This window comes from Callospermophilus lateralis, chromosome 4, assembly GCF_048772815.1.
Source record: "Callospermophilus lateralis isolate mCalLat2 chromosome 4, mCalLat2.hap1, whole genome shotgun sequence".
NCBI classification, from domain to species: Eukaryota; Metazoa; Chordata; class Mammalia; order Rodentia; family Sciuridae; genus Callospermophilus; species Callospermophilus lateralis.
In genome coordinates this window covers 6074077-6087617 of record NC_135308.1, presented here as the reverse complement: position 1 = coordinate 6087617, position 13541 = coordinate 6074077, and the positions used below count along the sequence as shown (strand labels likewise).

The window sequence follows — 13541 nt, the reverse complement described above, 5'->3', positions numbered from 1 at the left end:
TGCTTCATCTATCTGTTCACTTTGTAGTATTAATGAGAACTTTGTGCTGGACTCTGCCCCTAGAACCCAAGCAGGGCAATGTGCCTTCCAGTAATCATGAAGACATCTGTCCTGGACCATGTGTTTCCAAGACAGCCATCTGTCAATAACACCAACATGAGAACACTCTGCCCTGCTGTCTTCCACCCAAACCCTGAAATTGCTTTCTACTCACCTCCTGGGCCAAAAAAAAAGAGGAGAGGAAGTGATTGGCACTGGCACCTGCCAGGCAAATTTAAGGCACTCTGGGCAGAACCCTGTCCTCTGTGTGAAGACAGCAGTCCATAGGCCAGAGGGGTCTCCCTTAATGTTGCCAAGGCTGCCGCCAAAAGGCATGTCATGGGCCAAGCACTCAAACCTAGGTACCGCCATGTGCCCTGATGTGACCAAACAGCCCTGTCTGCAGTCTGCAGCATGTAGAGAGAGACCAAGACCCAGACTCAGCATCAGGGCCCCAGGTGAAAGTCAAGCCCATGGATCCATAAAAAAAAAAAAAAAAAATAGAAAAGAACCCCACCTTACTTAGCAGCAGCCCCTTCAAAACTCCCCAGGGGGCATTATCTCCCCCTCACACTGTGCTCTATCCTGTCAGTCCCAGCACTTTCTACTCAGTATCTTCTCCATAAAACTTAGGAGCTCACAGTGTCTCCGTTGCCCAGAGAGAAGTAGGTTATTGGGTTGAAGAAGTAATTCAATGTCCGGGGCTCTGAGCACTACCACTTTCAGGACTGGGCTGTGATTTGTGGCAATGATGAAGGGGAATTTTCAGATACAATTTCCATTCACTGTCAGTTAATCACAGGGAAAATCCAGAGTGAATCTAAGTTGACCAGGTGAGCCTGACACTTTTATCCTCCTGATTCACAAAGGGGAATTACAGGCAGTTTTCAACCCTAAGAAGGTCTCTTGCTGGCATTAAAGAAGCAACCTTGGGTTGGTTGTGAGATGCAGTGGTGCACTGCAAAACCAGCAAGCCTGAGGCCCTGACCTCCCTCTCCTGAAATGGAAGAAAAAAATCATAAAGGGTACCTCATAGAATAGAAAGGGACAGGGACATGTAGGAGGGGACAGAAGTCAGAGTATGGAAACTGAGGACCCCAGCCCCCCAGGAATGGAACCCTTCCAACAGTCTGTGGGATATGTGAGGACCAGCAGCCTCTCTTGAGATCACAGCCCCAGACAACACCTGCTGGAGGGCCCTGAGAGGTTTGCAGAGGACCCAGCCTGGCCAGACCTGGAATCCTGACTTATAAATCAGTGACTTAATTGTTTTTAACCATTTAGTTTGTCCCAATATATTATACATACTTGGAATAAAATGTGTAGATACATTTTCTCCTTCTTTCTCTTTCACTACTGCATGAATCCTACCTCCGAATAATGGCTGAACTATGTACTTGCAGCAGACAGAAACCTGACTGCAAAAAAGAAATGATGTTGAATAAGCAGCATCCATATTTTTGGAGTCCACTTGAAAGTGAGGCTGGTGAAATGCAGAGAGAAACAGACAGAGGACCTCCAATCAGTCTTTCCTTATTGGAGGTGACATAATGTGTGCTGGATCTCAGTACAAAATTATAATTGGGACACTTATTCAAGGAGCATCCTAAGAGTCCTAGTTAATGATAAGAAATTCTGAATCTGCATCAGTTTTGTTATACCGATATGAGACCCTCAAATAACTCTCAGACTACACATTGCCATTCCAATGAAGCCTTTATTGCTGGCCATCAGTAGAAACTCTACTCTCTTAAAGTGAGATGGTGAGAGTGGCTCACTCCCTTCAGTAGGACCTCATATTTAAGCCAAAAAAACCATGAAAGGGACATTAGTGGTTTAGCAATGCCAGAAGCCAAGTTACAGAAGTGAGATTGCAGTCAGGCCACGGGAGGCTTAGCCAATCAGAAGAAGCCCAGTTACCCTAGTTACACAAACAAAGGTTGCTGTGAGGTATTTCTGTGTTCCTGAGGGCTTCCACAACAAAAGGAAAAACAACTTGCCCCAGTAGTGAGCTTTCTACTTGGCATGGCTGTTCACAAACTGGACTTCCTAAACAAAATGGAGTCACTATAGTCAAGACAACTGTTTGTTCAATTTTTTCTCTCCTATATAGGGTATTGTTCTATTTGTAATTCATGTTGAACTGAGAAAATGAATACAATTTAACTGACCACCATGAATTTGTTTATCATGACACTGTGAGCAATACTGGAAAGCAGAGACAAGAGAACATTTAACTCATAGGTGGAATTGCTATACTTTCTCATTTTTGTTGACTTTTTCTGAAGGGTTCCACCAGTTATCAGAAAGGATCAATTTGGAATAAGACTCAGGAAGTTCAGGATGAGGAACACAGGTAAATTCTGAAGGTATAGAGGGGGGAGGTATTTGAGAGCTGGAAATTACTAATGTTGATGAATAGAAAACTAGAACATTTTAAAAATCTCAGTTCCCCCGTGTAGATAACTAGTAAACCACAGTGCAATGGAATAAACTAGAGGTATGTTAGACAAGAGAGTGACATTACTTGTGGATCTATTTTTACACATTTATTTGTTTATCTAGCTACTAGAAATTGACCCAAGGAAGCTTTACCACTGAGCCACATCCCCAGTCCTTTCTTTTATTTTGAGAAAGGGTTTTGTAAAATGCTGATGGTCTCACTAACTTCCTGAGGCAGGCCTCAAACTTGCAGCCCTCCTGCCTCAGCCTCCAGAGTTCCTGAGATTAAAGGTGCGCACCACCAACTCTGGTTAATGTGCATGTATTTATTTCAAAAACCAAGTTGGAGGATGAAGCAGTATATTGGTAATAGTACATAAAATTTCTTTCAGTTTTCAAATGTGTGTGTGTGTATATATATATATATATCTCACAATGTTTTAATATGCAGAAATGTCAAGCAGTAAGTTTCAAAGTATTCCAGAGATGATTGGATCAGATGTGATTTGGTCCTATTGACTGGATTGAGAGTGCTATCATGTGACTTTGAAAGGTGATCTCATCAAACTGCCTTTCTAGAGCCATTGTATGTAGATTGGGTGATAGATTCTCCTTAAATTGGTCTAGTGCTTCAGTGAAACAAATCCTCTAAAACCTGTTCACTTTCCTTTTCTATTTCATTTGTAATAATAAACATGTAAATCAAATAAATTAGAGATTTAAATTCAGGAAATGACAAACTTGATGATGATATAAATTAGGTTATTAAAATGTCAAAATCCAGCTCTATTATATTTCTTTTCTTAATGTTCATGGGAAGGGATAGGGGCTTCTATTAAATATTCCTGAAAATATACACAATTAATCTTAATTGGATAAAAGAAGGTTAGATATATTTCCCAAGTACATATTTTACAAATTATATTATTGAGATTTGACATAAAATACTTAGAAATACAGAAAAAACAACATAGATAAAATATAAGATTTTTAAATTTTAAATAAAATTCAGATAGTTCAGAGAATAAAGATAAATGTGAGTGGAAAATTGCTATGTACCTGGAAATTAAGCAGTTGATCAAACTATGGTATATGACCCACATTTGTGTTAAAGGCATTTAAATTTATAAAGGAATAAATTTGTAAATTATAAATGCATCTGTTGAGATGTTTGTGTGATTTTTGTCCTACATTCAATTTATGAAGCATATTACTTTTGTTAATTGGCCTGTGTTGGACCATTCTTTCATACTCAGAATGTAACCAACATGACCGTGATGAACAATGCTTAATGTGAGGTTGAATGTGATTTGACAATATTATGTTATGGACTTTTGCCTCTTTGTTCCTGAGGAATAGTAGTCTGGAGCTTTCTTTCTTTGAAGGTTACATATACGGATATGGTATTAAAGTTATACTGGTTACATAGAGTGTATATGCAAGTGTTACCTTTCTGTGTCCTGGAATATTCTGAGTAGAATTTGTACTAGTTCCTCCTTAAAAGTCTATTTGAATTCAGCTGTGAAACCATCTGGTCCTGGATCTTTTTTTTTCTTCAGAGTAACCAATACAATTTTGTTTACAAAAAAACATGAGCCTCCTCTTATTTTTATTTTTAATTTTTCAGGGTGAATGAGAATGATCTTTACACATTTGTTAGCACTTCCCAAATATTCTTCAATGGGCATATTTCACATTTAAAACAAAACAACACCCAAAGTTGAATGCTTCCCAAGAAGGAAAGAGTCATGCTGATATCAGTCATGAGAAGTCACAAAATGCCTCTCCTCCCTGGTCCTCAGGCATACTGGGGAGCTGGGGTGCAGCTCACTGCCTCGATTCCTTCCCCAGTACTCCAAAACTGAACAAAACAAACAACATGGCCAAATGATAAGAAATGGCTTATAAAGTATTTGACCAATGACATCCACAGAAACTTTTAGGAATTATATTTGTTAGCTCTAGAAGTAGAAAAACCTTGCTGTTAGGTCTCAACATCTAAAAAAAGAGACAAGCTGACCACAGAGACCCTGGTTATCTTGCCGTGATCTGGGACGGGCGAGGTGCACTAGTAAGATCAATCCCAGCCCATTTACCCAAAGACTATGACCTGGGGTGCCCCAAGGCCTGCAACACACTTCTCTTGGCTCCCACTATAATAAAGTGCAAAATCTGGGTGGCAGCTGAAGGCCTCCCAGACCAGATCCTCCTTCAGCAGCTCCTGCTACAGGCAGACTGTCAGTGTCCCAGTGTCACAGAAGTCAGAGATGCAGTCCTGGAGGTGAGGAAGGAGCTGCTATAAATTTTTCTGAACCTTGTAAAGGTCCCTTTGAAAAAGAACTTGGAGTACAGCATGTGCAAGTGGCACTGAGTGTCGATAAACCTGCTTCAGGCTGGGCTCCCCATGGCCCCATGTCAGGGAGCTGGATGCCTGTCCGCCACAGGGATGAGGTGGGGTCTGCTTTCAGAATGTCCTTTCTCCTTCACTTCTTCTAGGGAGCTTGTGCAGACCTCAGGGAATGGGAATTCTGGGCTCAGGAGGTGCTCTGGGAGCTTGCTGAGGAGCTGGGGATAATCACTTAGGAGCTGTGGCTGCGTGTCCCAGCCTGGGCTGTGTCCTGGCTGCTGCCCACAGAGGGGTGGCCAGGAGTCTTGGCTGCTGGCCCTGTAGCTGGTGTAGTCACACCGAGGACTTCTGTACAAATGAGGGGTACATGTTGTAGTCAGTGGAGAGGGAAGAGGCTCTGGAACTGCTGAGTACTTCAGGGAGACAGGCTCCTCTGAGAGACTCTGACCCTGGAGGCTCGTCCACGTCACACCAGTTGCCTCCTCATGGAGGGGGTTCCGTCACCACCTTCCTATCTGGATGCTTGTGGATTTCTAAACCCTTTTTTGAATGTTGGAGCCATCCAAAAATTCTAGCAGGGGAGAGGGCTTGTCAATGACTGTCCTTTGGTCAGCAAGTGACTCCTCAGCAGGCTTCTCCTGAGGGTCCACAATCACTCTGGTGTCACAGAAGCTGCTCCTGTCAGGCTGTTCCTCCTGGGCTCTGACCTCTGGGGGCAACACTTTCTCTTTCTGAGGAGTGACATTGATGCTCAGGGCTGGTCCTTCCATATGGTTGGGACACACTTCTGGGCTGGGCTTCACCCTAGGGGTGGCAGCTTCTTTCCTTCTGGGCACTGGATTTCCCTGGGATGTCCTGTAGAGCCTTCAGGTAGATCACCTTGGAGGCCTGATCCCAAGCCTATTCCAGTTGCGTTTCTGGGCTTCGTTTGGCCCTTCCATCCCATCCTTCTGACCTTCAGCTTCAGCTGCAAATTCAGAGTTCATGGAGTTAGGAGAACTATCTTTGGAATCAACCTTAATGCTGCAGGCTTCTTCCTGTATAAAAGCCATTTCTTCTCGGGAGGGGTTGGCAGGGTACATAGACAATCCTTTGGACAAAAGAAGGCCCAATGCTCCTAATTAGGCAGCCTTTGGAAGTGGCCCTGCCTACACCTGGACCAAAGGCAGAAGAGGAAGGAGAGGCAAGGGAAGATAGGAGCAGAGATAGAAGAGGAGAAGAAGGATTTCTGCAGTGGGATGAGTTCCTGGATAACCGCATCGACATCCTCATGACCTTTCAGGTGCCTGGGGCTGCTGCCCCCTCAGGAACGCGATGCAGGGCTGTGAGCTGGCAGCCAGAGAGTGCCACGTCCCTGGGCTCTGGAGGCAGCTGTTTGTTAGGACAACCTCTTGCAGTGGTAATTGACCTTGAACTGCTTGGATGCCATGGGCACCTTTTCCTCTTTCCACTGCCCATCCACCACAGTTATCAAGGTTTCACAGATGCCATGGCACTTTGGAGAAGTCCCAATGATTGAAGACTGACTAAAGGCTTTGGTCTGACTCCCAAACCCACAACTGGATTCTGTGATCACCCAGGCTACTGTTTGCACTGCTCTACTTCAGAGAACACAAAGCACTCCAGGGACTGCTAAGTGCTTACCATTAGTTTGCAATACAGAGGCCTTCACAGTGCCCTGGATTGCTAGACCACAATTACTGTCCTCTTGCCCTGCTTGTTCTTCTTCTTGGTGGCTCTGGGCCTTCCTGCAAGACACGGGAGTTGGCCAGTGTTCACCAACTCCTCACCTACTCTGTACTTGGTATCCTTGCTCTGCTTGTATTTTTCCTGCTTATCGTTTATGTTCTCCTTTTCTCTGTGTTTTGACTGGTGAATCACAACAACATTGGGAGGCAGAGTGAATTCCACTTTCCTGAGGTTGAATTCAGACTTTGGTCGGTTCTGTTGTTGGAGAAATTTCCACTGATCCAAGGTGATTTCTCCGTTAGCTGTATCCACCAAGCGCTCTTCTGGCTCTAGTGCTTTGCAATAGGAGTCTCCTTGGAGCTCTCCTTGGGTGACTCCCAAGATTGTGTCCCCAGGCCCATGCGCTATTGTTTCCCTACCTAGTGACACACTCCCATTGTCAGTTTCAAGATCACTCTTCTGGACGTAAAAGAGGACATAGGCACGCTGACTCAGGACACAAGCAATGTCACAGGCCACTACCTTAGCATCGTCCATTTTGTACCAGTGGCCATTGCCAGCTTTTATGTAACAATAGTAATGTCCACTGTGACAACTCACGCAGGCATGGACCAGCACAGCATAGAGGGCATACACCAGTGGGCCTCTGCCCCGCTGAGACATGTATGGCTGCATGTCAAGACACTCAGGATACTGCACGTGCTTAGCAATTTTTTCCCCTGTGAGATCCGAGAACCGTTTCAAAACAAGCATAAGCACTTTTGGTGCCTTCTGCAGGGTCAGGGTCTTACAGGCTGGCCTCTTCTTCTGACAAACACCACACTGGTAGGCGTTCTCCCCTTCCAGCCACTCAGGCTTCACCAAGTGCTCCAGTGCATGCTGCACACTGGGAGCTGCCGTGATGTCTAGCATAATGTCCAGGTAGGGGTCAAAAGTGTCTGAAAGGCCACAGCAGTGGAGACACTTGATTTGGGATCTCCAGCACCCTCCAAATATCTGGCGCATGAGGGTAGGGTCCTTGGGGTGAGCACCTGGCTGCTTGTGCCCACGCAGACATGCTTTCTGCATGGCATGGAGAGTGAAGAGCAGAAATTCATGGGCATCTTCTTGCCGGGAAGTGTGGAAGCCGTCAACCAAAGCAGGCAGGGGCTGAATGACATCCCCAGGGTGGCGGAGAGCCCGTGTCACGTGGGCTTGCATCACACACAGCATGCAGACCCTGTGACGAGGACAGCATTGGCAGTGCTCCTGGGACAGCATGTAGTTGGCCAGGGGAGCTGTGTATGTCAGGCACTGCAGGGCTGCATTCACGTAGCAAGTGTTTCCCATGTTCTGCAGCCCAGCACCAGCTGCAGACGGTCTCTGCCACTTCAGACAAAGTTTTCCTCTAGGAGCCAGCAGTAGCCCCACAGGAGCTGAATTCTTATTTAAGGGTGCATCAGGGCAAGGTGACAATGATGACTCTGCAGGTAGAGAAGGACCCAAATGGACTTTAGCATCAGCTGCATTTGATGACCATTCAGGTTTTATACAGTCATGAAACTGAGACTCACCTCCACAGTGGAGTGAAGCTGCCTCCATGTCTCCAGGAGCAGTAACCACCAGGTTTCCCTGCTGAGTCTTGAGAGGAGAGACCTTCTCCTTCAGAGCTGGCCTTCAAATGACAGCCTGGTCCATGTTTTCAGCCTTTTATAGCTCAGCCTCCTGACCACACCCACTAACTTCCTGCCAGATCCATCAATCACCTGCAAGTACTTAATTAGATTAGGGATTTGGGTGTGGTCAGTTCACTTCCTGGAGACACTGGTTGACTCTTTTCCCTGTTTGTGGATCTCAGGAGTAATTTTTTTTTTTTTAGAGAGAGAGAGAGAGAGAGAGAGAGAGAGAGAGAGAGAGAGAATTTTTTTTTAATATTTATTTTTCAGCAGACACAACATCTTTGTTTGTATGTGGTGCTGAGGATCGAACCCGGGCCGCACGCATGCCAGGCGAGCACGCTACCGCTTGAGCCACAACCCCAGCCAGAGAGAGAGAGAGATTTTTTAATATTTATTTATTTTTTCATTTTTCAGTGGACACAGCATCTTTATTTTATTTTTATGTGGTGCTGAGGATCAATCCCAGCACCAGGCACATGCCAGGCGAGCGCTGTTACTGCTTGAGCCACATCCCCAGCCCAAAGAGTATTTTTATAACCACATTTCGTAAGCATTTTGATGTGTGCACATATTCATAGTGGTAATATCTCAATTAAAATGTTTTTACTTATTAAAATATATATTTTTAAAAAATTTTAAACCACTTTTCTGAGAAAAAGATATATTTCATTTTCTTCTCAATAAACCAAGTCATGTTGGACATGTCCTGACACATTTCCATGATGGTTTTGAATTCAAAAGGAAGTCCTTTAGGAATATGTCTGCTTGTCTTTGGCAGAAATATCAAGGAGGCAGGGAATAAGATTTTTATTATGTTCAAGATAATGTTCCTTCCAGCACTCATGTATCATAAGTACAGACTTCTCCACCCAAATGCCAGTACTCATATAGGGTCATAAATAGTTTAAAAAAGATTAATGGACCAAGGTGTTCATTCTCTGGTTCCTTACCTCTGTTGAATTTCATTCCTCAGTGGAATGACCTGGAACATAGTTTGAAATGTATTTGTCTACCCCTGTTGGCTTATACAATGGACAGCCTTCTGTGTGTGCAGCTTGTGGAGGGCTCTGAAGGAAAACTAAGGAACCCACCTCTCCACCCAGGGTGGGGACCAAGTGGGGAGTCAAAATCTGGAAGCCAGAGAAGAATTCCAAAGGACAGATTGCCAAATGATTTCTTAGTATACCACTAATGCTTTATTCATCTCTATATTTGAGTCTTTAACAAAACTTCTAGAAAATTATGTACACGTGAGGAGTCTACCACCCAGTTTTCAAAATCATCATTTTCAAGTCACAAATTGTTTATTCCAAACTCTAGAGAGTAAGAGAAAGAACTGGACTTTTAAAGGCACAACTCAAATCATATCATTCATCTCACAATAATGTGTTTCTTACAAACACTTGAACCACTCAAATATATTTCTTTTAACAAATGCATATTTAAGTGTAGAGGCATAAAAATAATCCTTCAGACCACAGTAACCAAAATTCATAGAAACTCAATATTATCTTGCATTTCTTATCTACTAAATGCCTGAGAATCATTTGAGTGTTGTTTTTGTAAACATGTATATGAGCAGTATTAGCTCAGAAAGGTTTGCACAGATGTCCAGGTAAGTAATATTGATCCAGGACCCAATGATTTCCAAATCAGATACATGGAAAACAGAACTGAGATGCAAATGTGTGAGACATTTTTTAACAGGAATTGTTAAGGTCTGTAAACAAGTCAGATTGGCACCTGTTATTTTGCCAGAGAAATGTTAGAGTCTGTAAACAAGTCTGCATGGTGCCTGGCAAAATGCCAGAGGGAGTGGTTTGTGAAGTAACAAAAGCGAGCCATTAAGTGTGGAGATTCCTTATTGGTTGACTGCTGTATCTATTTTATGCTAATTACATAGGCTGTGTAAAATGTATAAATACCGCTCTTATTCTACAATAAACGGCTCTCACTCCTGCTGTATTAACATACACAAGTCATTCCTCACCCCCCCGGTTATTTTGCCCAGCCAGCTGGGCTGCAGCAAGGAATGTCCACAGGGATTAGGTTGATTGCATTAGACAAGGCATCTGATCCCATGGCCCCAGGGCAGTATCCAATGTCCCTCCCTTTTCTCTGACATCTGGGAAGCTGACTCTGCTCCTGTGGTGTTTGCCCAGCAGCCACCTGCCTGACAACCTGCTGACAGACCAGAGGTGGACAGATGGACCTCAGGTTGGATTCCTTTCCCAATGGGTTCTTCAGATTATGGCTGGGGAAAAGAGTAGAGGAGAAACAGGAAATAATGGAGGTGTAGATCCTTGGGAGAGCATCACTTCATTTTAAACAGAGGTGTTTGCCTTCAGAAAGATAATGTTAATCACTCAACATTTTAATGACTGCAGGAAGATTCAAATTTCAGAGGAAACCTACTCCACCATTCTGGGTTCTATGGGGAGGTGGAGGAGTCCTATGGAAACTGATCATTTTTGCCCTGGGTATTTTAAACTGTAAATTGAACAAATTAATGGGCTTCAACCTGGTAGTTCTATCCACACACATGTCAAGCTTTCCCCTGTTCATCCACCTTCTACCCATTTCCCCTCACCTCTGTCTTCAATTTCTCTCTCTCACCCTGGCCACACCCTTCCCAGTCCTTGGGTGATCCCTGCTCTACCTTTGGGTCATCTGTTTCCTTTAGTTTCCACACATGAGAGAAAACACTGGAGCCTTATATGTTTTTAAATATTTATTTATTTATTCACTTTTATGTGGTGCTGAGGATCAAACCCAGGGCTTCACACCTGCAAGGCAGGTGATCGACCACTGAGCTACAGCCCAGCCCTGGAGCCTTATCTTTCAATGTGTAGAATGTGGTGTCTTCCAGTTCTAGGAAAGCTCTCAACAATGATAGGATTTCCTTCTTCATGGCTGAATGTAAGTGGTTGGTTCATTTTTGCTTTTTATCTTGTGTCCTCCTCAGTTTTGGTAAATAAACAGGTGAAGGTTGGCTCTGAAAGGAAAGTGACCATGACACTTGGAGTGACCAAGAGATCTTTATTGTGGTGGTGTCTGATTAACAGGGAAGGAAGAGAAAGAGAGACAGAGAGAGAGAGAGAGAGAGAGAGAGAGAGAGAGAGAGAGAGAGAGAGAAAGAGAGAGGAAGAGAGAGTGACAGGAAAGAAGGAGAGAGAGGGAGAGGGGAGAGTTTTGATAGCCAACATCTGATGGGGTCTCTGGGTCTGCAAGCTGCTTTTTTGGCCTACAGTGATTGGATCATACAGTAGTTGCTAAGGGTCTCATCTTCTGCCCTCAGTGAGAGGGGAAGAAGTTAGATGTGGGTTTCCTTTGCACCAGATGTGTGGGGGTCAAGTGTTCAGCCTTGAGTGGGGTTAAGTGTTCCGACTTGAGGCAAACAAGGGATAAGGAACCAGATGGGTGAGGGTTGAGCATTCAGCCCACCCTGCAGCTGACATTTGTTCAGCCTGCTCTGCCACTAACAGGCCCCATGGAATAGGTTTCTAAAAGTCCCTCCCTTTCAATTGCATGGAAGCATTTGAGAAGCATTGCTTTTAGATCCTGTTAAAAATTTGCTGAAACTCAGCAGTGATCCTATCTACCAATGGATGTTACTTGGGAGAATCTTTAAAACAACTGGTTCAATTCCTTTCTTGTTTTTTGAATATATACTGAGGTCAATTTTGAAAGGTCATGGACATTTTATGTCCAAGGGCAGGAATTTGTCCACTTCCTCAAGATTTTAAAATTTATTACCATTTCTTTTTCAAAAAGAATTCCTCATGATTCAGGATTCTCTTAGTTTCTCTGGTGTCAGTTGCAATGTCTCCTGTCACCTCTAATTTATTCAGGTCACCTGACTCTCCTCTGTTATTTTATTTGTGTTTACATTTTCTGGTTTTTGTAGAAAAAGGCCTTTCAACTTTATTTATTATTTCATCACAACAGTTGTTTGTGTTATGCATCTGTTGTGATATTTATTATTGTATTTTTTTCTACTTTCGGAGGTTTGGGAGCCTCCTTAGGCTACTTATTGGAGATCACTTATATGTCATATTTACATATATAAATATATATGTATATTTATCTAGGAACTCTTTGCTAGAAGCTTTCCTTTTAGTGCTTCCTATTGTGACATCCCACAGGTTTTGTTATATTGTTACCCCATTTCCATTAGGCTAATGACATTTTTTAATTTCTTCATTTCGTTTTCAAAGATTAACTGTTTCTTGAAAAGTCAATCACTCCATTTCCATATCTTAACCAAATGTCTGAGTTTGTTTCTATTTATATCTTTATCCCATTATGATCAGAAAAATGCAGGGGAATATGTCAATATTTTGAATCTGTCAGTTCTTGATATGGGGCCCTCATATATCACATGGAGATGTCAAGTATAAATATTTCCTTTGTTCAATTCTAGTTCAAATACATTGATTTCATATTTATTAGAAACTAGCTAAATAGCAGGGTAGTAAATGTTAAGCCAGCACATAAGAATCAAGATCATGAGCTCAAGTTTAAGTATAAAAGAAAATAGATGTTCTTTGGGACATTGTACCTGAAAACTGTCTACTCTGACCTCAAAGGTAGCAATAAAAATAAAGAAGGGAAACCACACTGCATTTACCGTTTTCAAATAGGTGTCTAAGAGCATTACGTATACCAGTCCTCGTGGCCATGGTTATCTCGTCACTCAGGAAAATCACTTCCTCTCCTGGCACTGACACTGTGCCACCACAGAGACGTGCCTGTTCTCTAGAATCAGCCACTCATGGTGCAAATCTGTCATTACAGTCCCATGCAGTGTGTCTAGTCTATGGCAGGTTCCTGTTCCTGGACCAGGTGGCCACAGCAGAGAATGGAGAAACATCTGGGGAAGGGACATCACATTGTGGGTAACAGACTTGACTCTGTGGTCATGAGTCCTGCTCAGTGAATAGGGGAAGAAAGTATTTGTTTCTCTGTGAATATGACATTGTTTTCCTTTCTTTTCCTTGTAACTCAGAAAATTCTAAAAGCAAGCCCCTGAGGAAGGCAGACCTGACTCCAAGGAGATGAGGCAGTGGATGGGTCATTCCCCACAGCCTCAGCCACACAGACTCATGAAACCCAGAATGTGAAAGGCAGCCGTGGGTCCCAGGGCTCCCCCACCAGAGGAGGAGGACCCCAGGTAAGTGGAGGCCTAGGTATATGGAGAGCCAGGGGGTGACTTGGATCAATGAGCCTGGGTTAGATCCTGCATGCTTCTATCTCTGTAACTGAATTGTCCATCCCAGGCCCCTGAGGGCCTAGCCTGGGAATTCCTCACCAGGCCAACTGGTCTGTTGAGATGCTGCCAGAGTCCACTATATCTCCAAATAAGT

The 13541-nt window shown here is 43.6% G+C and overlaps 1 protein-coding gene and 1 pseudogene across 1 annotated transcript; both read right to left on the bottom strand.

Moving 5' to 3' along the window:
- Positions 1-4465: 4465 nt before the first annotated feature.
- On the bottom strand, positions 4466-6094 carry LOC143397421 (3'-5' RNA nuclease TATDN2 pseudogene; annotated as a pseudogene).
- A 420-nt stretch (positions 6095-6514) lies between these two features.
- Positions 6515-8098, bottom strand: LOC143397420 (ubiquitin carboxyl-terminal hydrolase 17-like protein 6). The gene has a single exon (XM_076853461.2). The coding sequence runs from the start codon at positions 8096-8098 to the stop codon at positions 6515-6517; it is 1584 nt and encodes a 527-aa protein (XP_076709576.2).
- Between the last annotated feature and the right edge of the window lie 5443 nt (positions 8099-13541).